The 27,962-nt window shown below is 37.7% G+C and overlaps 1 protein-coding gene and 1 pseudogene across 2 annotated transcripts; both read right to left on the bottom strand.

The window, feature by feature from the left end:
* Nucleotides 1–221: 221 nt before the first annotated feature.
* LOC143439022 (putative olfactory receptor 10D4) lies at nucleotides 222–2,112 on the bottom strand. Its single transcript, XM_076924741.1, has one exon. The coding sequence runs from the start codon at nucleotides 2,098–2,100 to the stop codon at nucleotides 1,165–1,167; it is 936 nt and encodes a 311-aa protein (XP_076780856.1). The 5' UTR covers nucleotides 2,101–2,112; the 3' UTR covers nucleotides 222–1,164.
* A 13,535-nt stretch (nucleotides 2,113–15,647) lies between these two features.
* On the bottom strand, nucleotides 15,648–20,393 carry LOC143438841 (putative olfactory receptor 10D4 pseudogene; annotated as a pseudogene). The gene is made up of 3 exons (XR_013107423.1): nucleotides 20,251–20,393; nucleotides 19,008–19,145; nucleotides 15,648–18,819 (listed from the first exon to the last, which is right to left on the bottom strand). The product of XR_013107423.1 is annotated as a putative olfactory receptor 10D4 pseudogene (transcript).
* Between the last annotated feature and the right edge of the window lie 7,569 nt (nucleotides 20,394–27,962).

Raw genomic sequence — 27,962 nt, 5'->3', positions numbered from 1 at the left:
TAGAATATTTTCTAAAGGAAGTTCGTGTGTGTGTGTGTGTGTGTGTGTGTGTGTGTGTGTGTATGTGTAACTTCCAGCTGTGGAAGAGGTCTTCAACTGCCTGTGTCCATAAACAAAAACTTAATGGAAAACACACACTAATCATTCCATTGTACAGTAATAATTTTCTTCTACAACAGAGCTTCTTCACTTCTTTGTTTCCATCTTCCCCATAATGTATTTATGTCTTTGTTACAAATAGAGCATTCAATAAAAATCCCTGAATAGCTGGCAGATATAAAAAGTTAAGTGAAAACTAAAAACAGTACAAGAAAAAGAATATGTTAATTAAAATTTAACTAAGTTTTAAAATAAACTATATCTATATATTTTTTGGCATTTTTGGAGTCTAGAGATTACAGAAAGGTAAATGGTATAAAAAGGAGAGAAACATACATGTTTTCCCTTAGAAACTTACAACTACTTGATTAAGATACATTAAACATTAACCATTCTTCTAGTTCTTGAAATGCATAAATGTATCTTAATTTAATTAGTTATTCTGTCTGATTTGAGCCAATTTTGCAAAAACAAACATGAACTACTTGAACACCTAATGAGAAATAATCCATGTATTGCCTTTTGGAGTAGAATTACACCACAAGAAACATATCTTAATTCCAGGATAAGATATATACAAGAAACAAGTTGGAGATCATACAAGCTTTTATGCTTCAAAGAGCTCATCTTAAATATAACTTACTCTCCATATGAATTTATGAGTTTCTGGTAGAAAATTGGAGCTTACTTTTTCTATTTTAAAAGTATATGAAATTCTGGTTTGGTAGATTAGAGAGAGTAATGGGTCTCTTAATTATCTTAGAGAGTCAGAAGACTAAAAAATACTTGATAAAATAGTTGTCATGGGAGAAAATACATACAGGATAAAAGTTAACACAGCATCTGCTAAGAGATGTTATCATTTATATTTTGTTATAAAACATAGGAAAACAAAATAAATATGTATCTTCAAACAATGAAGGAAGTGGTAAACTAATCTAGTGTACATTTCAATTTAATATGGCTTGGAAATTATAGATGCTATCATGGCTTATGAAATAACTTGTAGATGCAAATCTTCCCTATTGAATGTTCAAGCTGTGTTAAGTAAAGAGTTAGATGCTTTCATTTAATTTCCAAATTGAGACTTCTCTTAAGAAATACGTGCCTCAGGGCTGCTTTCACATCCTTATTCCTCAGGCTGTAGATCAATGGGTTGATGGTGGGTGTCACAAGATTGTTCAAAATCTGAATAACTGCACCTAGCAATGGACTGGGATTGGGCTGAAGGTAGATGACAATGACTGGCCCGTAAGCACAGATGATGGCTGTGAGGTGGGCACTGCAGGTGGAGAACGCCCTCTGCCTGCCTTCTGTTGAGCGGATTTTTGAGATGGAGATTCCAATTCGAGTGTAGGACACAAGGATAAGGAAAAAGCAAATGAGAGCTAGAAGACCAACATTTGTAAAGCCTACCCTCTGTGCTAGAGAGTGGTCCTCACAGGTTAGTGGTAACACTGCAGGCATGTCACAGAAGTAATAACCCACATTGCTGGGCCCACAGTAGGGCAACTGGAAAGTGAGGGAAGTTAGGATAGTGGCATGCACACAGCCACTCATCCAGGTTCCTGTGGCCAAGATACAGCATACTCTGTGGTTCATGATGATTGTGTATCTCAAAGGGAAACATATGGCAACAAAGCGGTCATAGGCCATCACTGTGTACAGGAAACACTCTGTACAACCCAGACAATGATAGAAGAAGAGCTGAACAACACATCCCTGGAAAGAGATCCCCCCACTCCATCCTGAGAGATATGACAACATCTTGGGAGCTGTAGTGGAACAGAAACCCATGTCAAAGATGGAGAGGTTGCCCAAGAAAAAGTACATGGGTGTGTGGAGTCTTGGGGAGGAGATAACTGCAGTAAGAAGGAGCAAGTTCCCCAGCAGGGCAAAGGCATACAATGCTGAGAATAGGAAGAGCAGGACATTTTCCCGGCCCTCTGTTCCAGGGATGCCCAGCAAGGTGAATTCTGTCACCATAGTGTGGTTTGTCATGTTTAAGGATGAATCAGCTCCTGGGAGTCTGTGGAAAGAAATTCTTAGTGACATTTATTATACGTGTGGATTAGAGGAGTTTAAATCACAGGGGTGGAAGAGAAAAGATGCTAATATTTATCTAGTGATGTTCTAATGAAACTGTCTTTTCTGCTGATGGGCTATCTTTCTTCATTGAGGTTCCTAAATGGAGACAAGTTTCCTTTAAATTCTCACCCAGAAGATAATTTCCAAGGGCAATTTCTGAAGGTGTCCTACACAATCTCACCCAGAATGCAAGTGCCAAGGCTAGTGTTTTCTCTTCCCTTCTCTGTACAAATGATCCCTTTCCATCATTCCAGATGCTCCATTGTGGTTCTAGAGTGAACCAAGAGACTCTAGAAATGAGTAGGGAGGAAGGGGAATACAGGGGTGGGATAGGGATAAGGAAGTGTTGGGTGTGGGTATAATCAGGATACTTTATATACCAGTGTAAAATTGTCCAGTAATAACTTTAATTAATGAAGAATTATTTTTCCTTTCCCATTAGCATCCAGTTCTAGTACTGAGGGTAATGATAATCAAAACCTATAGTATTTAAAAAAAAAATACAATAGCAAAAGCTAAACACCACAGCTGTAAACTCTATGAATAACTATCAGTGAAACTGGAGACTGAATTAATATACTAAATATTTCTTACTTAGCTGTGTAAATGTGTGCTTTCTCCTCTTTGGAAATATGAGAATTCATGGGATGATCTTGTGGCTTGTATAAAGGAAGTTTAAACGTAGCATAGTGACCAAAGCCTTCATAGGTACCTTTTGTGTGATAGCAGAGCTTCCCCTTCCTCTGTCTTTTAAACACATAACATATACCTCCATGTACATAGAAGATACCATAGACATATACACAGATAGACTGAAACATGCTCTCTCTCTCTCTTTTCTGTCCAAAACCCACCATTCATATTATTCTAAATTATAAAGACTATTAGTCATATATGTCACAAGAGTTAAACTACAGATTTGTGGAAGTTTAAAAAAGCAAACTCAAAAGCACTTTATTAACTAACTGGATATAAAAAAACAGGATTATGTAGATCAGTCTTTAAACAATAAAATCACATATTTTAAAAGGCATGGACATTTATTGCTTATCACAAAGAAACACTCCATTCAATTTCTTAGTTTCATCTGTGAACATAAGAGTGTATCATATGATATTTTTCTTTAACTCTCTTCTCTTGGTTATTTAATTCACTCATACAGTAGATAACATTGACTTTCAAGATTATTTCCTTGGGCATGAGGAGTAGTGACAAGCTAACTAAAGAAAGACCTTAGCATTCTATGTGGAAAAAAAAGATCTACCTCCGGCTGCAAAGTTTAATTCTGGAACCATATTAGCATTAAAAGAGAAGGGGTAGGCATAGGAAAACACTCCTTTCTAGTTTTCATAGTTTGAAAATTTTCTGATATATTTTCATATTTTTCAATTTCCAACATAGTGCAACCCTTAAATTATAGAAACTATTGCTTAAAACTCTGCACCCTGATTCCACATTATGACCCTAGTAGTTGAGAGACTTAATACTAAGGTAAAGGTGAAGTACACTTCTGGGTATTTTCTGAGGCACAGAAAGCCTAAAATGATGGCATTGTTGAATGATGTCTTCCTTCCTACCTGCAGCAGGAGGGAGGAGCTCACCTTTCTTCAATATGTAGGTTAGAATTGAGAACCCCTCTTGCTTTGAATCACTTTCTAGTAGGGTGCCACACATCTAAGTGTGTTTCTACTCCCTGGCATCGATTCCTCATTTGGTTCCAGGACTTGCAATAATTCACAAGAGATTTTAAATAGTCATGATTTTCCTTTGGGTGTTAATCCCAAGAGGAAGAAGTCTTGCTGAGAAAGCATCTCATTAACTCCTTGGTTTAATTGTGTTGTGGTGGGAGTGTTATTTCAATAACTGTTGTGAGCAATTGTATGAACTGAGAGTACTCTAAATGTCCACTTGAAACCTCAAGAATACTTCTTGGAAACTTTATCTGTCACTAAAGATTTGAAAAAATTGGTAATTCTTGAATCCTAATTGTTACATAGTGAAATATATGCTAAGGTAGGGTTCTCTGAAGGTGAAAAGATTGTTGACTCTGAAACTGTTGTCTTAGCTGGGATCTGCATAATGAATCAGCAGCAAGGAAGGGAAGTAGAAACCATTTTACCAACACCAGTAAATATTGGCATATATGCTATGTATGATAGAAAAGAATTCAACATATTTAAAGAATTTAGTAATTGGGTCTGAATGTCTGGGTCTTCCTATGTGGTCACCCTCTCCTTCAGCTTCTTCAATCCTTCCCCTAATTCAATCATAAGGCTCCCGATTTCAGTCAAATGGTTGGGTGTAAGTTTCTGCATCTGTCTCACTCGTCTGCTTGTTGGGCCACTCAGAGGACAGTCATGCCAGGGTCCTATCTGTAAGTGCATCCTAACATCAATAATAGTGTCTGGCCTTGGTTCTCCGCCCCCTCCCCCACATGAGATGGATCCCAATTTGGACAGGTGACTGGACCTTGTTTTCCTCAGTCTCATCTCCATTTTTGTCCCTGCAGTTCTTTTAACAGGAACAATTCTGGGTCAGAAATGTTGACTGTGGGTTGGTAACCTCATCCCTCCATTTGAGGTCCTGTCTATCTAATGAAGTTAGACTCTTTTAGTCCCCTCTTCCCACCATTGGGTATTTTGGCTAAGGTTCAATCTGTTGAGCCCTGAGAGTCTCTCACCTCCCAGGTCTCTGGTACTTTCTAGAGGGTCACCCCAACCTTTCCACCCCCCAAAGCCTGTACACTTCCATTCATTCTGCTGGTCCTTGGGCTTCTCTCCTGTCCTCCTCATACCTGATACTGTTCCCCTTTATCCATCCACCTCCTTTCTCTCACCAAGATCCCTCCCTCCCTTGGCTTCCTCTGATATTTTCTTACCCATAGAAGTAAGATTAAAGCATCTTTATTTGGTATTTCTGCTTGTTAAACTTCTTAAATTTTATGGACTGTACCTTTTACTTTCTGACTAATATCCACTTATTTGTGAGTACATACCATGAATGTTCTTTTGGGTCTGGGTTATATCACTCAAGTGATATTTTTTAGTTCCACCCATTTGCCTGCAAAATTCATGATGTCCTCATTTCTAATAACTGAATAGTATTCAATTATGTAAATGCACCACATTTTCTGTATCCATTCTTAAGCTGAGGGACATGTTAGGTGTTTCTAGCTTCTGGCTATTACAAGTAAGGATATAATGAATACAGTAGAACAAACGTCCTTGTGCTGTGGTAGAGCATCTTTTGGGTATATGCTCAAGAGTGATATAACTGGATCTTCAGATAAATCTATTTCAATTTTCTGAGGAATCACCAGACTGATTTTCAGAGGTGTTGTACCAGCTTGCACTCCCATGAGCAATAGAGGAGTGTTCGTATTTGTTCACAGCCTCACCAGCATGAGGTGTCATGAGTTTTTGATATTAGCTATTCTGATTGGTGTAAAGTGGAATCTCAGGGTCATATGGATTTGCATTTTCCTGATGACTAAGAACTTTGAGCATGCCTTTAAGTGCTTCTCAGACATTGGAGATTCCCCTGTTGTGAACTCTGTGTTTAGTTCTATACCCCATTTTTTTTTTTGATTGGGCTATTTGCTTTTTGGATGTTAGCTTCTTCAGTTCTTTATATATTTTGGATATTAGCCCTTTATTGAATGTGGGGTTAGTGAAGATATTTTCCCAATCTGTAGGTTGCCATTTGTCCTATTGACAGTGTCCTTTGCCTTACAGAAACCTTTCAGTTTCATGAGATCCCATTTATCAATTCTTGATCATAGAGCCCGAGGCCTTGGAGTTCTGTTTAGGAAAGTTCTCCCCCATTACAATGAGTTTGAGGCTCTTTCCCACTTTCTCTTCTGTTACATTCAATGTATTTGGTTTTATGTTGAGGTCTTTGATCCACTTGAGCTTTGTGCAAGGTGATAAATATGGAGCTATTTTCATTTTTCTACATACAGACTGCCAGTTAGACCAGCACCATTTATTGAAGATGCTTTCTTTTTTTATTGTATATTTTTAGCTTCTTTGTCATAGATCAAGTGTTCTTAAGTGTATGATTTCATTTTCAGATCTACAATTCTATTGCATTGATCAACCTGTCTGTCTTTGTACCAAACCTTTCAGCTTCTTTTTTCTTTCTTTAATCACTGTTGCTCTATAGTATAGCTTAAGGTCAGGTATGGTGATTCTTCCAGAGGTTTGTTTATTGTTAAATGTTTTTGATATCCTGTTTTTTTTTCCATATAAAATTGAGAATTGCCCTTTCCATGTCTTTGAAGAATTGTGTGGGAACTTTATGCAGATTGCATTGAATCTGTAGATTGCTTTTGGTAGGATAGCCATTTCAATATGTTAATACTACCAATACATGAGCATTGGAGATCTTTTCATCTTCTGGGGTCTTCTTCAATTTCATTCTTCTGTCTTGTTGATTTTCTCAAAGAATCAGCTTTTGGTTTGGTTGATTCTTTGTATGGTACTCTTTGTTTCCAATTGGTTGATTTCTGCCCTGAGTTGTGTCCTGTAGGTTTAAGTATGTTGTGCCTTTTTATTGAATTCTAGAAAGTTTTTAGTTTTTTTTTTTTCCCTGACCAAGTTATCATTGAGTAGAGAGTTGTTCAGCTTCTGTGGGTATGTGGGCTTTTTGTTGTTTTTGTTGTTATTGACGTCTATCTTTAGTCTGTGGTGATCTGATAGGATGCATGAGATTATTTCATCTGTTGGGGCTTGTTTTATGACCAATTATAAGGTTAATTTTGAAAAAGGTACAATGAGGTGCTGAGAAGAAGGCATATTCTTTTGTTTTAGGGTAAATGTTTTATATATATCTGTTAAATCCATTTGGTTCATAACTTCTATTAGTTTCACTGTATCTCTGTTTAGTATCTGTTTCAATGACCTGTCTATTGGTCAGAGTGGGGTTTAGAAGTCTCCCACTATTATTGTGTGAGGTTCATTGTGTGGTTTCAGCATTAGTAAGATGTCTTTTATGAATGTAAATGCCCTTGCATTTGGGGCATAGAAGCTGAGAATTAAAACTTCATTCTTGTGGATTTTTTTCTTTGATGAGTTTGAAGTGTCCTTTCCCATCTGTTTTGCTGACTTCTGGTTGAAAGTCTATTTTATTGCATGTTAGGATGGCTACTCCAGCTTGTTTCTTGGGTCAATTTGCTTTGAAATTTTTTTCCAGTCTTTTACTCTGAGGTAGTACTATCTTTGTCACTGAGGTGTGTTTCTTGTGTGCAGCACAGTGCTGGACCCTGCTTATGTATCCAGCATGTTAGTTTATGTCTTTTTATTGGGGAATAGAGTCCATTGATGTTGAGAGTTTAGTTCCTGTTATGTTTGTTATTGGAGGTGATAGTATGTTTATGTGATTCTCTCCTTTTGGGTTTGTTGTGAAATGATTAATTTCATGTCCCCCACCTTGGTGTAGATACCCTCCTTGTTTTAGAGTTTTCCTTCTAGAAAAATGGATTGGTTTGAACAGAGGGGAGGGTTCTTGAGTTTGATGGGTGCATTGGGTATCACAGTTGGTCTGGTCATTTGGACACTGGTATCACCTTTTGCCCTGGCTGCAGCAGCTATCCTGGGAGAAGTACAGACTGTATTTTAAGAAACTATGATTATAGTTCCATATTGACTGTCCCATTTCATATCTCATCAATAGCATGGAAGTGTACAATTTTTCCATAGATAAGAATCTGTAATCAGTATGTATTTTAGTAATTTCTATTCTAATAAGTATTTATTTGACTGTATCTAGATATTTGTTTTTAAAATTCTTTTTTATAACTATATTTTACTTATCCACTTTACATTCCACTCACTGCCCACCTCCTGGTCACCCCTTCCACATTTCTTCTGCCATATCCCTCACCTTCTTCTCTAAACAGGTGAGGGTTCCTTTAGGGTATCTTCTTACCCTAGCACATGAAGTTTCTCTAAGGCTAAGTGCATCTTCTTGTTTTAAAATTTCTCATGTTGGGTGTTAGAATTGAGCATTACTTCAAATGTTTGAGCTTTTGAATCAGTCATTGAGAAATTTACTTCAAAAGTGTCAAAAGACTGAGAGATCATTCATGTTTTGAGTTTTGCACATCTCTATGTTTCTAGTTTTATTAAGTACAGATTCGAATTCAACTTAGAACACTCTCACCTGTATCCTAAATGAGTTACTAATGTTCCATTTTCCTGTGCCAATACACATGCAACCAATCATATTTTGAAGGGAGTTTTCATTGCTATAACAAAATTCCAGTTACTAGATCTATTGTAAAGGGATACCGTTTACTTAGCTTATAGACCTTGAGGCTTGGATAAATGTATAATTCAAAAATCACAGATCAAAATGATAGCAGGAAAATGTGTGCATAACCCCTATAAATATATCTCATTCCTGCTCCTCAGGTTTTTTTTAAAATGGAAAATGACCTTTAATTTCAGTTTTGTTAGACATGAAGTAAGAGAATGGTGAGAGATCCAGCTGAATACGCTAACATATAACTGGGACCTTTCCACAAAACAAGCAAAACTGTCATTCTGGTTTGTAACAGCATTTAAGCTCTTAACACAATCTGAAGAAAGGAGGCATTGGGTTTGGGTCCAGGCCTTGATTAGTCATCAATAGGTTGTAGAAGATCAGATTCTAACTGTTTTTAGTGTAAGTGGAGAAATGCAGCAGTGAGATCAATGTGTATCTAGGATTTGTTCAGAACACTTATTATTAGTTGGTTCCTGAAGAGTTTATTGATATCATGGGCTTTCTGGAAACATGGTGGAAGGTGTTAAAGCTACAAGGAGGTAATGAAGGTCAGCCCCCCAGAGGGGTGAGCAGTTAGGAACAGAAGTGTCTTAATAAACTAAGATATGTGTTTCAGGTCCATAATGCTCATTCATGTGTGATTTGTATCTGTAATTTGAGATTTCTAATACCTAGAACTCTTTTATAGAGAAGGGAAAGTTTACTTCATAGATGGTAGTTGTGAGAGAGTATGACAATGGCCAGACTATACCACGCCTTATAAACAGTCCATCCTCTTCAATAAACGAGGGAACTGAAATACTTGTGGGCAGAAAAGGAGAGTAACACCTCCTTAATAAAGTATGAAATGACACTGAGAAATAATGAATAGGGTCACAGGTGACTCTAATCTTCTACGGGGAGAAAAGTCTGGGCTAAGGATTGTTGTTGTACATACCTCTGTTGTTTGCTATACTCTTACATTCCTTACCCAGAATTCAGGTCTAGTTAACTCTATTTAGTTATGTAGTTACTTAGAAGAAATCAGGGATTGTAGAGGCATAAGAACATAGACAATCTTACAGAGATACCACATGTATTTAGATATTCTAATGTGAACTTTAGTTATTTTGTATTTAAAATAAAGAAACTGAAGGTCTGGTGAGAGACAAAGTTTTGAATATCATTACAAATTCCATGATTCATTTCTGAACAGCAAGCATTATATCCCTGAAATCTCCCCTTAAGAATATTTTACTTCCTTGTTCCTTCTGAATAAATAAAAAGTTTATCTTGGGTTAATGATTGCTTAATATTCGCATCATATCACCAAGCATGCTATTTGGTGTATTTTGCAGGTAGATGATAATTATATGTCTGTAGGTGCAGAGTAAACCCTTGGGATGGGTACTACAGGTGGAGAATGCTTTCTGCCTGCATTCTTGTGAATGGACTCTCAAAATGTCAAACCCAATGCACGCATAACGGAAATAAACACTGAAGAGAAGCTCCAGAGCCAGAAAGCTGACATTCATTGGAACCACCTTCTGGGTCAGTCAGCTAACAGTACAAGCCAGGGATAAAATTGCAGGAATGCTACTGAAGTGGTGGCTTTGATTGGTCCCAAAGTAGGCAAACTGAAAACAATGTTAGGATGAAGAACTGAAGGCCATCAATAGGGAAACAGATATTTTCGTTTTCATTTGTTACTCTTTTTGTCCTGTTGATTTTTTTCCCCTGGGTTTTACATAGAGGGTTTCTGTTGGAGGGGGTAAGAGGATATCGATATTGCTAATGAGAATTTAATTATGATTCTCATTGTGCATTTAGACAGAGTATTAAAGAACAAAAAAGTCAAGGACTCTATTGGTCCTATCAGGTTAGTCTATAAAAGAGCCTGTGTCACACACAATGTCACCAGATTTCTCAGACCTCTCATTTTCATTCCTGCATTCTTGACCAAACATTTCTAGTTGGAGATTTTTGTTTACCACTGAGCATCCTTCTGCTGGCCCTGACTACTCTTCCCATCATAGCTACAGTTTTCTCCTTATATTTTCTCTCTAGTTTGATGTACTAAGACTCAGTGTTGATTAAATAATAGTAAAGTATCCTGAGCCTCATAATAAACCATATTTTCAAAGTGAGCACTGGCATTTAATGTAATCAAATGCTTTGGTAACTTCTCATCTTTGTCATTCACAGGCTTCACTATCTCTTTCCTTTGGAGTTCTTTACACATGTATCTACGTGGCACATAAGCACTCTTCATGCATATTCATATACTGATAAATAACTAAAGAAAACCTTTAAATGTTATTGAGAACACAGAATAGTGTTTCAAACAAACATATGCTATCCACAGTGACATGATAGAATGCCCAAAGCAGAAAACTCCTTCACCAAACAGTTCATTTCAATTTGGATAACTCCTCAGCTTGTGCCTCCTTTAACTGTAGGTGAGGCAAGTGTTTCCAAATGTCTGTGTGGTTAGTTAAAATTTTCCTCCCAGTAATTTTTTCTATACTTACAGACATGATGGAGATGTCTATTAGGCAGTTCTTCTTTAAATATTTTAAATTATTAAAGGACAACAAAAACAGAACCAGAAATCTCCAAACCAGATAATGATTCCAGAAGACTCAGATCACATTGGTTCCTGAGGTATTTAGTTAGCCCATGTTTATTTCCTTTTATCTCATGATAATTTTGGTGTGTCTATATCTTTAAAAGAAGAAATTAATGCCTTGAGCATTATAGTTTATTAATATTGTGAATTAATTCTGCTGTAAATTAACAAACAGTTCAGTAGTTTATGGAGTATTTCCACAATATCTAATGTATGAAGGCATTGTGCTAAGTCCTTAATATTTTTAGATCATCACTGGTTTCACAATATAGCTGGGAATGATTGCAATTGTATAAAAAATTTGCAAACCCTTTTCAGTTTTGTGAATCCTCATTATAATTGTTGTTCATTAGCGTAATAGATATAACCAAGTTCTTCCAGTATTCTCATGAAGAAAGTCTTGCTACTCAGAACTGAAAGGGAGGAAATGAAGTTCAGGAAGCTGAAGGAGCTAGCTAGTGCCACACACAGTACATATGACTGTGAGACCTTAACCACCTCTTCACTATTTTCCTAAATTTCTTGAAGGAGAGATCAACACCTCTGAGAAACACAGATTACATGGGGATACTGCACAGAAAATTTAAATGAAATCTTCTCAAATGAAAGTGAGGCTAAGAACCCCCAAATAAGTCTGTTTCACTCCTATGCAGGTGAGTAGAAAGACTTCCAAATTTGTCTTGTTATATATCCTGGGGAACTAAACCGTGTCTATTCATTCCATAAAGGTCACTGAACAGTTGTGTAATGACTATGAAGACTACAGAGAACTGTTAGTGAAAAATATAATCTGATATTAGTCTAAGCACAACTGAAGGCCAACTTGCCTGTCCAATGAGTTCATGGGGATTACTAACAGTGGGATGGATGAGCTGTCACTAACAGAACTGTGGATGAGTTTCAAGCAGCTGCATCACAGAAAAACACATTCCAGCCTGGATGATGACTCGTGAAAGCTGAACTGCTGAGTTCCCAGAGAGACTTGAAAGCAGCTTAACTCTCCTGGTCTGAGAGTCTTTTGCCACAGTAAGTTGTTCTTTAATGTACTCTCAGGAAGGGGTAGTACACATTCCTTGCGTTTCAGGTTTCAGCAAAAAAATGTGCTTGGGATTCTATTTATTTGTATTTAGTGAGCATTGTGTTTCCTAAGGATAAAATTTGGAAATAGTGTATACAGAGGAGCTTAACCAAACATCCTTCTACTGACTTCCTTATCTCTGACTACTAAATTTAAATAGACTACAGTACCTGACTCCAGACTTGAAAGAATAAAATGTTAGGCTTGTTAAAATTAAAGGTGGATTGCAAATGAGAGAAAATATTTTATCCTGTTTCCTCTCAGCAACATCTCAGCCAATGCTCTTATTCTATTGGCATAAAAATCCACACAACAGCTTGTTGCCAGGCAACCACCAAACAGCTTTCTGATTCAGACAATAAGCTCTCTTACAGCAGGTCATTCTATTGGCTTCATTTCACAACAGAAGATGAACAGATTACCAAGTAAATGCTTCACAGAAAGTGAAAAATGTATTATCTTATCTGTCAACATACTAAATTATATCTAGCCATGATATTTACTGTAGCACTATACAACAAACTCTAAAATAAATGCAACAATATAAAATATGTCAAGTAATATTATGCCATTTTATTAAACTGAGTTTATCAATTCTATTATATTTTTTATGTTTTAGAAAAGAAAATAAGAGGTAAATGTTAATTAGCCTCTGTTTATTTGTTAAAGATATATAAGCCTTAATTTTCTTTCTCTACAACCTCACATTGGCCTTAATATTATATTGATGTGTCTTCTCTGGGTTTCTGTTGGGAGTTTCTGGGTTCATTCATTATGAAATAGTGGGTTTCTTTTCCTACTTACAAATTTTATTGCTCCAGCATGGGGACTTTAAGTAATTTCACTTTTCCAAATGAAGAAATATAGATTTCATAATACCCACATGCCAACTAAACATTATAAACACAAAAGATGCCCACACATTTAATAATATTGCAATACAAATAATAACAATACTTTGCTACTGCAAGAAACTTCAGAGGAAAGATTATGGTTTGGGTACATTAACTGCAGGCAGAGATCACAGGAGAAGAAGGGAATGGTGTTGTCTGCTTTGTCAAGATGCACATCAGGTTGCATGGCTTCCTGAAGTACAGAAACCATGAATCTGGGTCTAGAGTTCACTTGTAATCAAAATGGTTCTAAAAAATTCAGACGGTTCATGTGGCTGCCATACCCAGGGAAGAACCCAAAGATAAATACTTTATCCTTTCATGGAAATAAAAGTTCAAATACTCCTTTTCTTTGTTTTGGAATCAGTCAGAAATTAAGCAGTGACATCACAGTATCTGGTTTCTCCTAAGGGACCTTTATTCCTTTGGGTGTATGTTTGTCTTATTTTCCATTTTATTGCTTAGAACTATTTTTAAATTTAAATGTATTTTGTTCACATTATTTTCCTCCTCCAAGTCTTTGTAGGTCATTTTCCTTTCTTACCACCCAATTTTAAGTTCCTTCTTAAAACATAAACAGAATCCCAATGCAAATAACAAAACCTCCAAACCCAAAAATCAATAAAAATAAAAAACCCAAAATAAAACAATACCACTAAACACCAACACCACAAATACCATAAAACAATAACCTACAATGAGCACAATAAAAACCTGTGGGGTCCATTATATGTTTGTCGTGCATTTGCTTACATTGATTTGTGTATTAGTCTTCTATATATCCTAATATACAGAACATAGAATCAATAACTTTTTTGAATTATTCACAATCAATAATATATTTATTTATGTATATATACATATATATATGAATTTTTAACTTCTGTTCTTTTGATATTTGTGTTATTGGCTTATAAATATGAATGTAGTTCAGTTATCAAGTCTCATAATGATGTTGAAACAGATTTCCAACTAGGTAATTGGTTCATATGGCTTTGAATTCTCCCAAGTTAAATTTCCTCCCATAGAAACTGTTTACTCTAAATGTGACTGGGGACCACTGAAGTAAACACTCTCCAGATTTTGTCAAATAGAATTAAAGCAATGATAGGTAGGGATTTGGCACATGTGTATTTCATGCAATCCTTAGTCAATATGCAGGCATAAAAATGCAAGGGTTATGCAGACATGGAGATTTCCCTTAGACCCTTAAACTTTGACAGGGTCCAGCCACTAGTCTCAATAATTCCACAAGTTGTTCAGGCATACTTATAGACATGCACATATACTTATTTACACATGTATATATGCATACATATAGACAAACATACATATATACATTTTGTAGATGAGGCACATCCCCAAAAGCCACACTTTATTTCTATTCTCTTGCAAATGATACCTTCTTAGACAAAACTTTATAAAATAACCACATAGATAAAATGTTACACAAAAGGGATATCACAGAAGTATGTCTATAGTAAGACAATAAAGATTGGAAAGAAAGAAGCCAACGTATCACTATTTGCAGATGATTTAATAGCATATATAAGTGAGTCCAAAAATTCTACCAGAGAAATATTACAGCTGACAAAAAGCATCAGCAAAAAACTGGATACAAAATGAATTAAAAATAAATCAGTAACCCATACTCAAATGCAAATTGGGTTAGGAAAGAAATCATGGAAATAACACACTTCACGGTAGCCATACGTAATATAAAACTTCTTAGGGTAACTCTAACCAAGTGTGGTGGTTTGAATATATTTGGTCCAGGGAGTGGCACTATTAGGAGGTGTAGCCTTGTTGGAGTAGGTGGGACCTTGTTGGAGGAAGTGTGTTACTGTGGACATGGGTTTTAAGACATGCTTCCTAGCTGCCTGGAAGCCAGTCTTTTTCTGTTTGCCTTCACAACAAGATGTGGAATTTTCAGCTCCTCCTGTGCCATACCATGCTTCCCTCAATGATGATAATGGACTGAACTTCAGAATCAGTAAGCCAGCCCCAAGTAAATGTTGTACTTTGTAAAAGTTGCCTTGGTCATGGTATGTCTTTATAGCAATGGAAACCCTAACTAAGACATGAAGCAAGAGAGAAGCAAGAGAGAAACTTGTATGACAATAACTTCAATTATTTAAAGAAAAAAATTGAATAAGATATTAGAAGATGTAAAGATCTCTCATGATTATGGATGGGCAGAACTAATATAATAAAAACGGCCTTACCAATAAACAATCTACGGATTCAATGCACGCTCCATCAACTTTTGAACATAGTTTTTTAATGGACCTTTAAAGAATAATACTCAACTTTGTATGGTACTCTAGGGTTTCTCAGATCCTGCCAACAGTTCAATAAGACACAGAGAATTTATATATATATATATATATATATATATATGAATATAAAGGGAAAAACGTCAATGAAATGATTCCTAATGATATTCTGCCATACTCATAAATTAGTGCCTAGAACCAGTTGTCATCAAAGCAGATTCCAACAGCAGCTGATAGAAGCAGACACCCAAACTGTATATCTCTATCAGGTCCTACCACTTTGAGCTCAGAGAGTTCAGTAAATAACATTGTTGGAATATCATGTGTCAGTATTCAGGCCAACATGTGTAGGCATAATATGTTATTGAAATAATCACAAAATCACCTTGACTTCAAAAAAGATCATATTTAATGTGCAAAATAAAATACTTTTCTGGTCAAGTAATTTTTGAGATAACGCATCAAACAAATGATAAATCATGCCACTATCAATAACAAATGACTTCAAAGATAACATAATAGGAAGAATTCAACATGACTCCATATGTGATGATGACCTATGATCAATAACTTGGAAACACATGATGGAAGGAAAGAATTAAAATTAAGTCATTCTCGGATTACTGTGGCTTACTGTGACATGTTTGTGCTCTCTCTCTCTCTCTCTCTCTCTCTCTCTCTCTCTCTCTCTCTCTCACACACACACACACACACACACACACACACACACTGTATAAAATAAAATAGAAAATAAACAGAGGAGGCAAGGTTGTAAACATGTCCCTTTGGCATTCTGTCTAGAAGGCAAGTGCAGAAAGGAAAGAGTGGGTGTTTGATAGAAGTGATTGTGGTGGTTCCTGAGAAGCAACCATAACCTCCTGATGAAATGGATGGGTACTCCACTTTCAGGGTCTACGCTGAATATAGAAGGAGCTATAAAACTGGGTTACTTTTGATTCTTTAACATCAGTATGTCTAGTATTTCAAATCAATTGTGGCTGTCTAAAAGGATCAAAGGTGTCCTGAGCTACACTAATGTCTACTTAATTTTTGCATGAGTAACTGCCTGTTTGTGTGCTAGAGTATCTCATTTTAGAGATACCTACACAGCACTTCATAGCACCCTGGTTACAGGAATGCACTGTCTTTGGAGTGCTTTGAATAGGTTCCAACAGAATTGCTCAAAATTAATGGGCATGTTTTATATTTTCTAGTAGTTTTCAACCTTCCAAATTTTAAACAGAAATTTGATTAAAAACCACTAATTATTCCACTGTGGACAACTATTTTTTTCCTCAACACAGCTCTATATTTCTTTCCGTATTTCTTCTCTTCTTATCCATAATTTACTTGTTTCTTCTTTCAAAACAGGAAAGATTGTACCAGTTAAGAAAAACCCTGAATCAGGTAGATTCAAAATAACTAAGAGAAACCTAAAACCAAGACAAGAGGAAAACCATATTAGCCGAAAATTTAACTAGGTTTAATACATAAAATGTATGTATGTATTTTATTTTCCTGGCATTTTTGTAGCGTAGAGAAAAAGAGGGTAAATGAGTTACACATGTTACTCTGAAAAAGTAGAACTACATAATTCTCCCATGGAAAGTTACAGCTATCTGATTTACAGACATTATACCTATACCAAATATCCCGTTTTAAAAATGAATAAATACATTTCAATGTAGTTGGCCTTTTGGCAGATGTAGATAACTTTATCAAACCAAAGTGGATAGTGAGCACCTAATAAGAAATAATCTAGGTTTGTGCCTTTCAAGGGATAAAATGAAAACATAAGAAATATGTCCTTGATTCAGTGAAGGCTGGATGCCCCATTCTGGGTGAATTCAAGGATGGGGAGGTGGGAGTGGGCAGGTGGGTGGGGGCACATCCTCTTAGAAGCAGGAAAAGGGAGATGGGATAATGGGTTCCTGGGTGGGGGGTAAATAGAGAAAGGGGATCACATCTCAAATGTAAATAAAATATCCAACAAATAAAAAAACCAACCAACCAACCAACCAAACAAACAACAACGACAACAAGAATAACAAAAGAAATATGTAAAATCTGGACGATGTGTAAAGGAAACAAGTTTGTATTCTCACAAGACTTTATATGAAAGGCTCAATTTAACTTAGTTTTCATTAATTTGAATTCCAGAGTTTTTGGTAGGAATCTGGAGTGTACGTTCTCCATTTAAGAATGGATATAAAATTCTAAGATAGTGAATGGGGGAGAGCAAATGAGTTTATGAGCCCATTTAGAGTTAGAAAACTAAAAAATATTGAGGAATAGTGGTGATAAGAGAACCCACACAACATTAAAATCAACACATCTGTACAGACACTTCATCACATGTTGCATTATAAAACAGAGAAATATAAAATAAATGTGTATCTTCAAATGGTGAAGGAAGTAGTAAATTGATGCAATGTACATTTCAATCTAATATGCCATAGAAGTTGTAGATTAAATGTGTCCTGTGAAATAAGTCACAGACTCAAATTAAACTGTATCGAACATTATTCAGCAAACAGTTAGATATTTTCATTTACTTCCAAACTGAGACATCTCTTAAGAAATACGTGCCTCAGGGCAGCTTTCACATCCTTATTCCTCAGGCTGTAGATCAATGGGTTGATGGTGGGTGTCACAAGATTGTGTAAAATCTGAATAATTGCACTAAGCAATGGACTGGGGTTGGGCTGAAGGTAGATGACAATGACGGGTCCATAGACACAGATGATGGCTGTGAGGTGGGCACTGCAGGTGGAGAACGCCCTCTGCCTACCTTCTGTTGAGCGGATTTTTGAGATGGAGATTCCAATTCGAGTGTAGGATACAACAATGAGAAAGAAACAGATGAGAGATAAAAGACCAACATTTGTGAAACCTACCATCTGTGCTAGAGAGGAGTCCTCACAAGCCAGAAGTAAAACAGCAGGCATGTCACAGAAGTAATAACTCACCTCACTAGGGCCACAGTAGGGCAACTGGAAAGTGAGGGAAGTTAGGATAGTGGCATGCACACAGCCACTCATCCAGGTCCCTGTGGCCAAGACACAGCATACTCTGTGGTTCATGATAATTGTGTATCTCAAAGGGAAACATATGGCAACAAAGCGGTCATAGGCCATCACTGTGTACAAGAAGCACAGTGTGCAGCCCAGACAATGATAGAAGAAGTGTTGGATAACACATCCCTGGAAAGAGATTCCCCCACCCCATCCTGAGAGATATGACAACATCTTGGGAGCCGTAGTGGAACAGAAACCTAAGTCAAAGATGGAGAGGTTGCCCAAGAAAAAGTACATGGGTGTGTGGAGTTTGGGGGAGGTAGTGATTGCAGTAAGAATGAGAAAGTTTCCCAGCAGGGCACAGGCATACATTGTCGAGAAAACGAAGAGGAGGACATTCTCCAGGCCCTCTGTTCCAGGGATGCCCAGCAAGGTGAATTCTGTCACCATAGTGTGGTTTGTCATGTTTAGGGATGAATCAGCTCCTGGGAGTCTGTGGAAAGAAATTCTTGGTGAAATTTATTCTGTATGTGGATTAGAAGAGTTTAAATCCCAGGGATGGAGAAAAAAAGATGCAGATATTTACAGATAGATGTTGTAAATAGAATTGCCTTTCCTGATGATGGAATGTCTTTCTGTAGTTAGGTATCTAGTTGGAGACAATGTTCTTAAGATTCTTACCCCAAAGATAATTTCCAAGGGCTGTTGCAGATGGTGTCCTTCACAATATCACCCAGAAAGTAACTTTCAAGACTAGTGTCCTCTCTTCCCGTTTTTATAAAAACGGTCCCATTCCATCATTCCAGATGCTCCATTGTTCTAGAATTAACAAAAAAGACTCTGGAAATGAACATGTGAAGAAGGGGATGAAGGGGTGGGGTAAGGATAAGGAAGAGTTAGGTGTGAACATGATAAGGATACATCATATACAGTTGCGAAGTTGTCCCAGAACAAATTTAGTTAATGGAAGATTATTTTTCCAATCATGTTAGCAGCCAGCTTCAATTACTGAGGCTAATGAGAACCAGAACAAATTTACAACCCAAAGGGTGTAGTTTGCCATTTTAAGCTCTAAATGTCGACCTTACCAAATCCGGAATTTGAATAAATACCTTGAATTTTTGTTACGCAGCAGCAGGAATATGTGGTCACTCCTCTTTGGAAAAAGGAGGTTTTGTGATTGTACGTGGGATTCTCCTGTTGCTTGTATGAAGGGAAATTGGGGATAACACAGTGACTGAAGGCTTTGTAAGCACTTCTTATGTGGTAGCAGTATTTTGCGCACTGTAACTATCTCTTTGTTCTTTCTGAAACATATACCATACATCTCACTTATACACAAATGAACACACACACACACTGAGAGAAAGAGAGAGAGAGAGAGAGAGAGAGAGAGAGAGAGAGAGAGAGAGAGCTAAAACATCATTATTTGTATTGTGTTAAATTTTTAAAGGAAATTTGTCATATATGTCCTGGGAGGTAAATGAAGTATGTGTAGAAGTTCAAAACGACAACCTCAAGAGTACTTTATTAAACATCTGTATGTAAAAAACAGGAGTATAAACACCAGACTTTAAACAATAAAAACAAATGTATTAAAAATGTAAGTAGTGTAACTGCTCATATCAAAGAAATACTGTATTCAATTTTTTGGTTCCTATGTGAATATAAGAGTGCATCATCATATACTAACATCCATTGACATGTCTATTCTTGATTATATCATTTCTAGTTTTTAATCTTTTGAAAAATTCTTACGTTTTTATTTATTTCAGTTTCAATACAGTGTAAACCTTAAATTATAGGTTAACTCTTAAATTTTATTGCCTAAATCTCTACCCACCTACCTCCTTTCCTATTATGCCCTTAGTGAATGAGAGACTGAGCATTCAGATAAATGTTAAGGACACATCTGGGTACTTACTGAGACAACAGAAGGCCCAAGGTGATGGCACTATTGAGTGCTGACTTCCTTTCTTCCTCCAGTAGATTTGAGGAGACTCACTGTCCTTTAATCTGTAATCAGAACTGAGAATTATTCCTCCTTTGCATCACTTTCAGTGTGATGGCATGAGTCTAAGTGTGCTTCAACTCCCTGGCAGCAATTTTGTTTGGTACCAGGACCTGCAATAAGTTGCAACAGAGATTTTAAAATAATTGTGATCTTCCTTTGGGAATTAATCCCAAAAGGGAGAAGTATTATTAAAAAAGCATCTCATTAACTTTTTGGTTTAATTGTGTTGTGGTAAGGGAGGTTATTTTAGTATCTTTAGTGAACACTTCTATGGACTAAGTTATTCAAAAATGTTCACTTGAAACCTCAAGCATACCTCTTGGATACTTAACCTGTTATTAAAGATTATAAAATCTGGTAATTCTAAATATAGAATTACTGACCTATATGCTGAGGTAGGGTTCTCTGAAGGCGGGAGAGCTGCTGTCTCAGAAAATGTTCTTTTAGCTGGGATCTGTAGAGTCAATCAACAGACGTGGTGGGAAAGTCAAAGTAGTTTCCCAGCAGAGGCATCGGCATGGACGCTGTGCATGCTGGGACGGAGCTCAACATGCTCAGAGAATTTCATTGTGGAGACTGAAAATCAGAGTCTCCATTTTTAGTTTCTGAGGAGTCTTAGAGAGTCAGATCACAAATTTAGTCTTATACAGTGGTATCACAAATCTGCCAGAGTGATAGATAGTATTCGAGTTCAACCTGGTGAGCTTGGTAGTACATGGTCTCAAAATATGTGATCAATGTTAATTTGAAGGGTATACTTTTCCATTTTTCCTTACTATAAAAAAACTTCATGGATTGGGTATGTTGTAAAAGTAAGACATTAATTTAGTTAATAGATCTGGAGAGAAGGATAAGTGCAAAATTCGAAAATCCCAGACGAAAATAACTCCATGAAATTCGTGTGCAACAATCAATACACCAGGTACTTGTTCCTCTTAATCTGTTCTTTAAAAAAAAAAGGACATGATTTTCATTTTTGTTAGAAGTATGGCAACGAGGCTTGGTGAGAGAAACAATTGAACAAGCTAACAAATGACAAATAAGATATTTCTACAATCGATGGGAAGCTCTTCCCCTAAAAATGGGTGAACTGCTTGGCTCTGCAAGGGAAGTGCTTAAGAAGACAACACTAGTGCCAAGTCAGACAGTGAATGCAGGAGTAGAAGCTGCTATGACTTCTTGGAACTGAGTCTATAGCCTGGGAGCTTGGTACACTATGATGGAAGGCTATGACCAGTACCTGGATGACATGGTTATGACTAAGTGCATGACCACCATATACAAGGAGCATGGAAAGCATCATGTCTAATCCCAGAAGCATAATGTGGCACTCCATTTTAATCAGGTGATCCTGGAGAGATCCAATACACTTTGAAACATTCCCAGAAAAAAAAAAAAATGATCCTTGGCAAGTCATTTTGTAAAAACATCCATCCACCTGCAACTCAGCCAGGAACTACATCGGTGTTGATGAGGTTGGTATTGACTTCATTGTCTTTGTCGCGAGGTGAGCTAGCATGTGAGTTTCACCACAATCTGTCTTTTCTCATTCACTACTGATACTAAAAATTTAACACTTGGAAAAGACAATCAGCTGTGATCTCTATTGGGATACAGTTCCTAGACATGATGAAATGAATATATCAAATCTTAACATTTTTTCAACCCTAGTTCTTTCTTTTCCCTTGTTGTCCCAGTACATGTGGACACACCTTTAAAATGCTGCCCTATTTGCCATCTTGAAGCAGTAGGAGCTCTTTCCTGACCTTCGCACAGGGAATTCTGGGTGAGCAATAGAAATATCTGGAGACTCAAGTGATAGATACTTTCAAACAATGGGGCAAAAACTAGAAAACTATCCTTTGGTCTGGCTGACTGTAGCCACCGGCGGCTATGGGAAACCGGGTTTACCTGAGAGGAAGGCTGGGAATGAAAGGGGAAAGGAGAGAAGCATGGGGCCAAGACAACATATTCTGATCAAGGCCCAAAGTTTAATATTTTGCTTTCACATATAAAGGGTAAGCCCCACCCCCCAGAGCCTCTTCTCGGCTCAGCCCAGGGGCTGGGTAAGGAGATAGTAGCCAGCAGATGTCAAGGCAAGCTCAGCAGGCGGTCCATTCTTCTTAGCTCCAGTTGCAGACTGCAGGGTGCCAAGGCCTGCAATGCAATGCATCCCATGTCCTGTTGTTTGGTCTACTGTGCTAAATGACTGGCAGGCCTGCTCAGGCCTGGGGGAAGGGCACAGCTGGCAATGGAGTTAGTGATATTTGGGAACTTCATGAAGAAGGCACTGAGCTACCAACCAGAGCAGCTGCTCCTCCTGGACATGGCCAGCAAAGAGATATTGAGCACATCTGGGGTGGTCAAATGAAATTCCTAAAAACTATCATTGTAGTTCTAGAAAAATTTATGGGGAGTGCAAAGGTCATTCTTCTCAAAAAGTATACTCCAAAGGCTGATAAATTGCCAAGTATAGCAAGATGATAGCAAAATGAAAGAATTGGTGAAATAAGATGGAAAGACAGAAATGGCCTTGAGGTGGACACAGAAGGTAGAGAATGCATTCTGCCTTCACTTTGCTGAACAGATTCTCAGACTGCCGATCCGATCCCAATATATACAGCACAAACTGAAGGGAAGCGTCATAGCCAAAAGGTCAACCCTGATGGAATCCACCTTCTGGGTCAGTCAGCTATCAACACAAGCCAAGTCTAACATTGCAGGAATGTCGACAGGAGCCTAGCATGGCTGCCCTCCAAGAGGTCCAACAAGAAGCTGAAAGAGTCAGATACAAATACTTACACCCAACCAATGAACGGAAGCTGGAGACCCCTATGGTTGAATTAGGGAAAGGCTGGAAGAAGCTGAGAGTAGGAGTGTAGAGTGAAAAATTATAAAGGCCATTTTATGAAATATGTGTAGATTTCTTTGCCCTTAGACCTGGGCAGAAAAGTGCAGATTCCAGAATGAGGAACTGAAAATAAGATTTCAGGCCTTCACTTTCCCCGGAGCACATTCCAGGTGGAGAACACTGCCCCTGAATCAAGCCTCAAGCAGTAGGCCCACCTATGGGTGGGAGAGGCCCAAGGCAGGAAGACACATTCCTGACTACAGATAAAGATGCTGCCACCTAGGTGGGGCTATAGCCGGAAGATAGTTAATCTGAAATAGTTGGTAATGGCAGGATAGGACACAATGACATGATAAAAACCACATTTTTGAGAAGAATGCAGGGTGATTTTCACAAGACACTAACCATTCAGGGTGAGTTTCTCTGGAATGTTTCACTATTCTTATGTTATGTATCCTTGGCAACCCCTCACTCCCTCCCCACTCCCTTGGTTTGTGGTTTTTCCCTTTAAAACCCTCCACGGACTGGATGTTGGGGTCGAACCCCACTCCTGCGCGAGTGCATGGTGAGACCTCTGGCTGCCAGGTTTCTTTCCTAATAAACCTCTGCTGATTGCATCCAGGTATGGTTTCTTGTCATCTTTGGGTGGTCATGATTTCCTGAGACTTGAGGAAGGGTCTCCCGAGTATGGGGGTCTTCAGGAGGACCTCTTAGGAAGACCAGAAGTCTCAACTAATCTCAACCCCTGAGATCTCTCAGACACAGAACTGTCAGGCTGTGGAAGGGTATGGTGGTTCTTTGGTTGGTGTGGGACCCGGAGAGGGCAGGTGTTCGGCCACGCCTCCAAAACCCAGGGCCCTGACACATGGTCTAAACTCCATTTTACCTTCCCAATTCAGTCAGGTAAGACATAGGTAGAGGGTGTGACTGACAAGCCTCTGCCTTGAGAGATTTACATATTAATGAGTTATCTAAAGGCCAGGGGGCGTAGCTAATTAAGTTATTCCCTCCCCTCTTCCCCCTCCATATTTAGGTCAGCTTTCCCCTGGCTTAAGGGACGGGAGGGGGCACGCACCATCCAGACCCATCTACCACGCCATGAACAATAAAGCTTCTGAAATCCCTTTTGGAACCAGACTTTCTCATATCAATTGTAACCCGCTGCCACTGCCAGAGAGGCACGGACCCTTCTCATGAATGTGAGACCCAGAGTGAAACGCCCCGCCTAGGGACTCTCCTCTTCCTCCCCCCCCCCGCCCCCCCATCCCGCCACCAATCAGGCAGCATACATCGGCATATACCAGCTGATATGAGACCCCCGGTACAGCAGAGGACTGCCTGGTTTGGCCTCAATGAGAGAAGATGCACCTACCCTTTGAGAGACTTGAGGCCCCATGGAATGGGGAGGTCTGGTAGAGGTGGGGTGGGAGGTAGGGACATCCTCTTGGAGTCAGGGAAGGAAATGTATAAGGGTGAAGTGGGAGAGGGATAAAGACTGGACTATATAAAAGATTAAAGACTAACAATAATAATAATAATAAATGCAGGAATGTCACAGAGGTGGTGGATACCTGCTTTGGCCCAAAGCAGGTAAACTGAAAAATTAAAAAAAAAAAAAAAAAAAAAAAAAAAAATCAGGATGTCGGGCTGAAGACATCCTACAGGGATCAGATATTTTCATTTCATTTGTTAGTCTGTCTTCTTGATTTTTCACTCTCTGAATGTGTACAGAGAATGGCTATTGAAGGGGCTAGGGGAAAGTTTGTGCTAATGAGAACTGAATTGTGATTTTCACTGTGCATCCAGACATAGAACATTAGAGGAAAAACGTCAATGACTTTGCTGGTCCTATCGAGTTGGTCTGATAAAGAGCATCTATCACACTCCTTTTGTGCAGATCATTCAGAGCCCTCGTTTTTATCCGTGTTCCCAACCAACTATTTAAAAAACTTTCTAGTCTGATCTATTTATTTGTGCCTGCTCATAATTCTCCTAATCATAACTACCCTTTCCTTCGTGAAATCCTTCATATTTTCTTGCTAGTATGATGTACTAAGATTCAGTATTGACTAAACTATAGAACAACTGTCTAACTTCTATATTGTTAGAATATAACTCCCACCAATAATTCTGAGTTACTACTTCTCAATTTTTATATTTCGTCTCGGCTGCTCTAGACTCAGTAGAGTAATCCTCTGGGCCCCCTTACATGGCAGCTCTTCTTCTTTCTCTTGCCCACCCTCAGACATGGCCTCTCTCCTCTCTTCCTCTACTCCACCTTCTCCTGAGGCATGGCAGATCTCTTTCTTCCTTCTTCCTTGCACCCTAAGCCCAGGAATTCTAAAGCTCCACCTTTCTCTTCTCCTCAGCTATTGGCTGCTTGTGTCTTTCTTTACCAATTAGAATTATTTGACGGCAGTTTCCCAGAAGACCCTCTTATGCAAACTAATTTGGGGGACCCAATTAGAATACAAGAAACTATACATTATCTGGTAACTAAAGGTCATAAAAAAAGAATAAATGATTTATTATAGGTGTAAGAACAGTAAGTAAAATATTGACTGGGTTTATCTATACAAAACTTTAATTCTAATGAGACACTAGGCAAATCATTTGTCTCTTGACATGCCATGTTAATTTAACCATAAGATTATAGTTTGTAATTATAAATGAAACTGTGAAGCTAGTGGCAGACAATGTTTAGTTAGATAACAAATCTTAATGGAAACACACAAACAACTTTGTTGGTACTTGTCATTCAACATATAATTTGAATTTATGTTTGCATTTGTGAACTTTTGAAAAACAGATGCTTGTAATATGTGATGGATCATGTATCCTGAAAAAAAAAATATAAGCACCGAGAACAACGACAAAAGATGAGTCAGGTTTTTCTTAAGATCGATAGAAAGTTAGTTCCCTCTTTTTCTTTCTTTGAAAAACAAATACTAGAAGTTAGAATCTTTTCTCAAAGATATTTTTTTTTTTTTCTGTGACTTTCTCTAGCTGGCCTCAGGGCTCAGACCAGGAAAACCCTGCAGTGGGGTAGGGGTGGGGGTGGGGGCATCATATCAAGGAACAGCTTTACTTAATCCCCAACTGGTTAACTACAGAGTATTAATCATCAGAGGCCTGCAGCTTTTGGCCTCAGAATAACTTAGGTTAAAGACAGGTAAATGCCATTTTATAATAAACAACTTTTATACTAACAAAACCAAGTTTTTCTTGCTGTTGCTCCACCCCCTCAGCTGCCTTCCAGAGAGAACCAGTGCCTGGACCAGCTCCAGGTACTGTTGCTGTTAAAATCCAGTTTTAATGCATGGTGATTTGATAGAATGCAAGGGGTTATTTAAATCTTCTTGTATGTTTCAGGGCTTGCTTTGTGACTGATAATATGCTTAATTTTGGAGAAGGTTCTGTGAGATGCTGAGAAGATGTTATATTCCTTTGTGTTTGGGTCAAATGTTCTGTACATCTCATTTAGGTCCATTTGAGTCATAACCTTTGCTGGTTTCATTATTTCTCTGTTTAGTTTCTGTCTTGACGAGTGTCCATTGGTGAGAGTGGGATGTTGAAGTCTCCCACTATTATTGTGTGGGTTTCAATGTGTGATTTAAGCTCTCGTAGAGTTTCTTTTACAAATGTAGGTGCCCTTGTGTTTGGGGCATAGAGATTCAGAATTGAGACGTCCTCTTGGTGGATTATTCCTTTGAGTATGAAGTGACCTTTCTCATCTCTTTTGATTACTTTTGCTTGAAAGTCTATTTTATTAGCTATTAGAATGGCTACTCCATCTGGTTTCTTGGGTCTGTTTGCTTGGAAAACCTTTTAGCATCCCTGTACTCTGAGGGAATACCTGTTTTTGTTGCTGTGATGTGTTTCTTGTATATAGTAGAACAAAATGATTGATTCTGTTTATGCATCCATTCTGTTAGCCTGTGTCTTTTTATTGGAGAATTGAGTCCAGTAATTTTGAGACATATTAATGGCCAATGATTGTTAATTCTTGCTATTTTGTTGTTATTGTTGTTGTTGGTGGTGGTCGTGTGTGTGTGTTTCTCTTTTATTGGTTTTAATGGTGTGAAATTATTTATTTCTAGTGTTTTCTTGAGTGTAGTTAGCCTCATTGAGTTGGGGTTTTCCTTTTATTTTCCTAGGTAGGGCTGGATTAATGGAAAGATATTGTGATATTGTATAAATTTGGTTTTGTCATGGAATATCTTTGTTTCTCCATCAACTATAATAGAAAGTTTTGCTGGGTATAGAAGTCTGGGCTGACACCTGTTATCTTTTAAGGTCTGCAAGATAAATGTCCAGCCCTCCTAGGTTTTAGAGTCTCTGTTGTGTATAATTCTGCTGTAATTCTGATAGGTATGCCATTATATATTACTTTTTTTTCCCTTTGTAGCTTTTAATATTCTTTCTTTGTTCTGTCACTTAGTGTTTTGATTATCATGTGATGTGAGGACTTTCTTTTTTTGTCCAAACTATTTAGTGTTCTGTAAGCTTCTTATATGTTTATAGGCATCTTTTTCATTAGGTTAGAGATATTTGCTTTTATGACTTTGTGGAAGATATTTTCTGGGCCTTTGAGCTGGGGATCTTTTTATTTGTCTATTTCTACTATTTTCAGGCTTGGTCATTTTACAGTTTCCTAAATTTCCTGGATTTTTATGTCATATATGTTTTTTTGTGTGTGTGATTTTTCATTTTCTTTTACTGATGCATCACTTTCTTCTATCGTATTTTCTATGCCTGAGATTTCCTCTTC

Source organism: Arvicanthis niloticus, chromosome 26, assembly GCF_011762505.2.
Source record: "Arvicanthis niloticus isolate mArvNil1 chromosome 26, mArvNil1.pat.X, whole genome shotgun sequence".
Classification (NCBI taxonomy): Eukaryota; Metazoa; Chordata; class Mammalia; order Rodentia; family Muridae; genus Arvicanthis; species Arvicanthis niloticus.
This window is presented reverse-complemented; position numbering and strand designations above follow the sequence as displayed.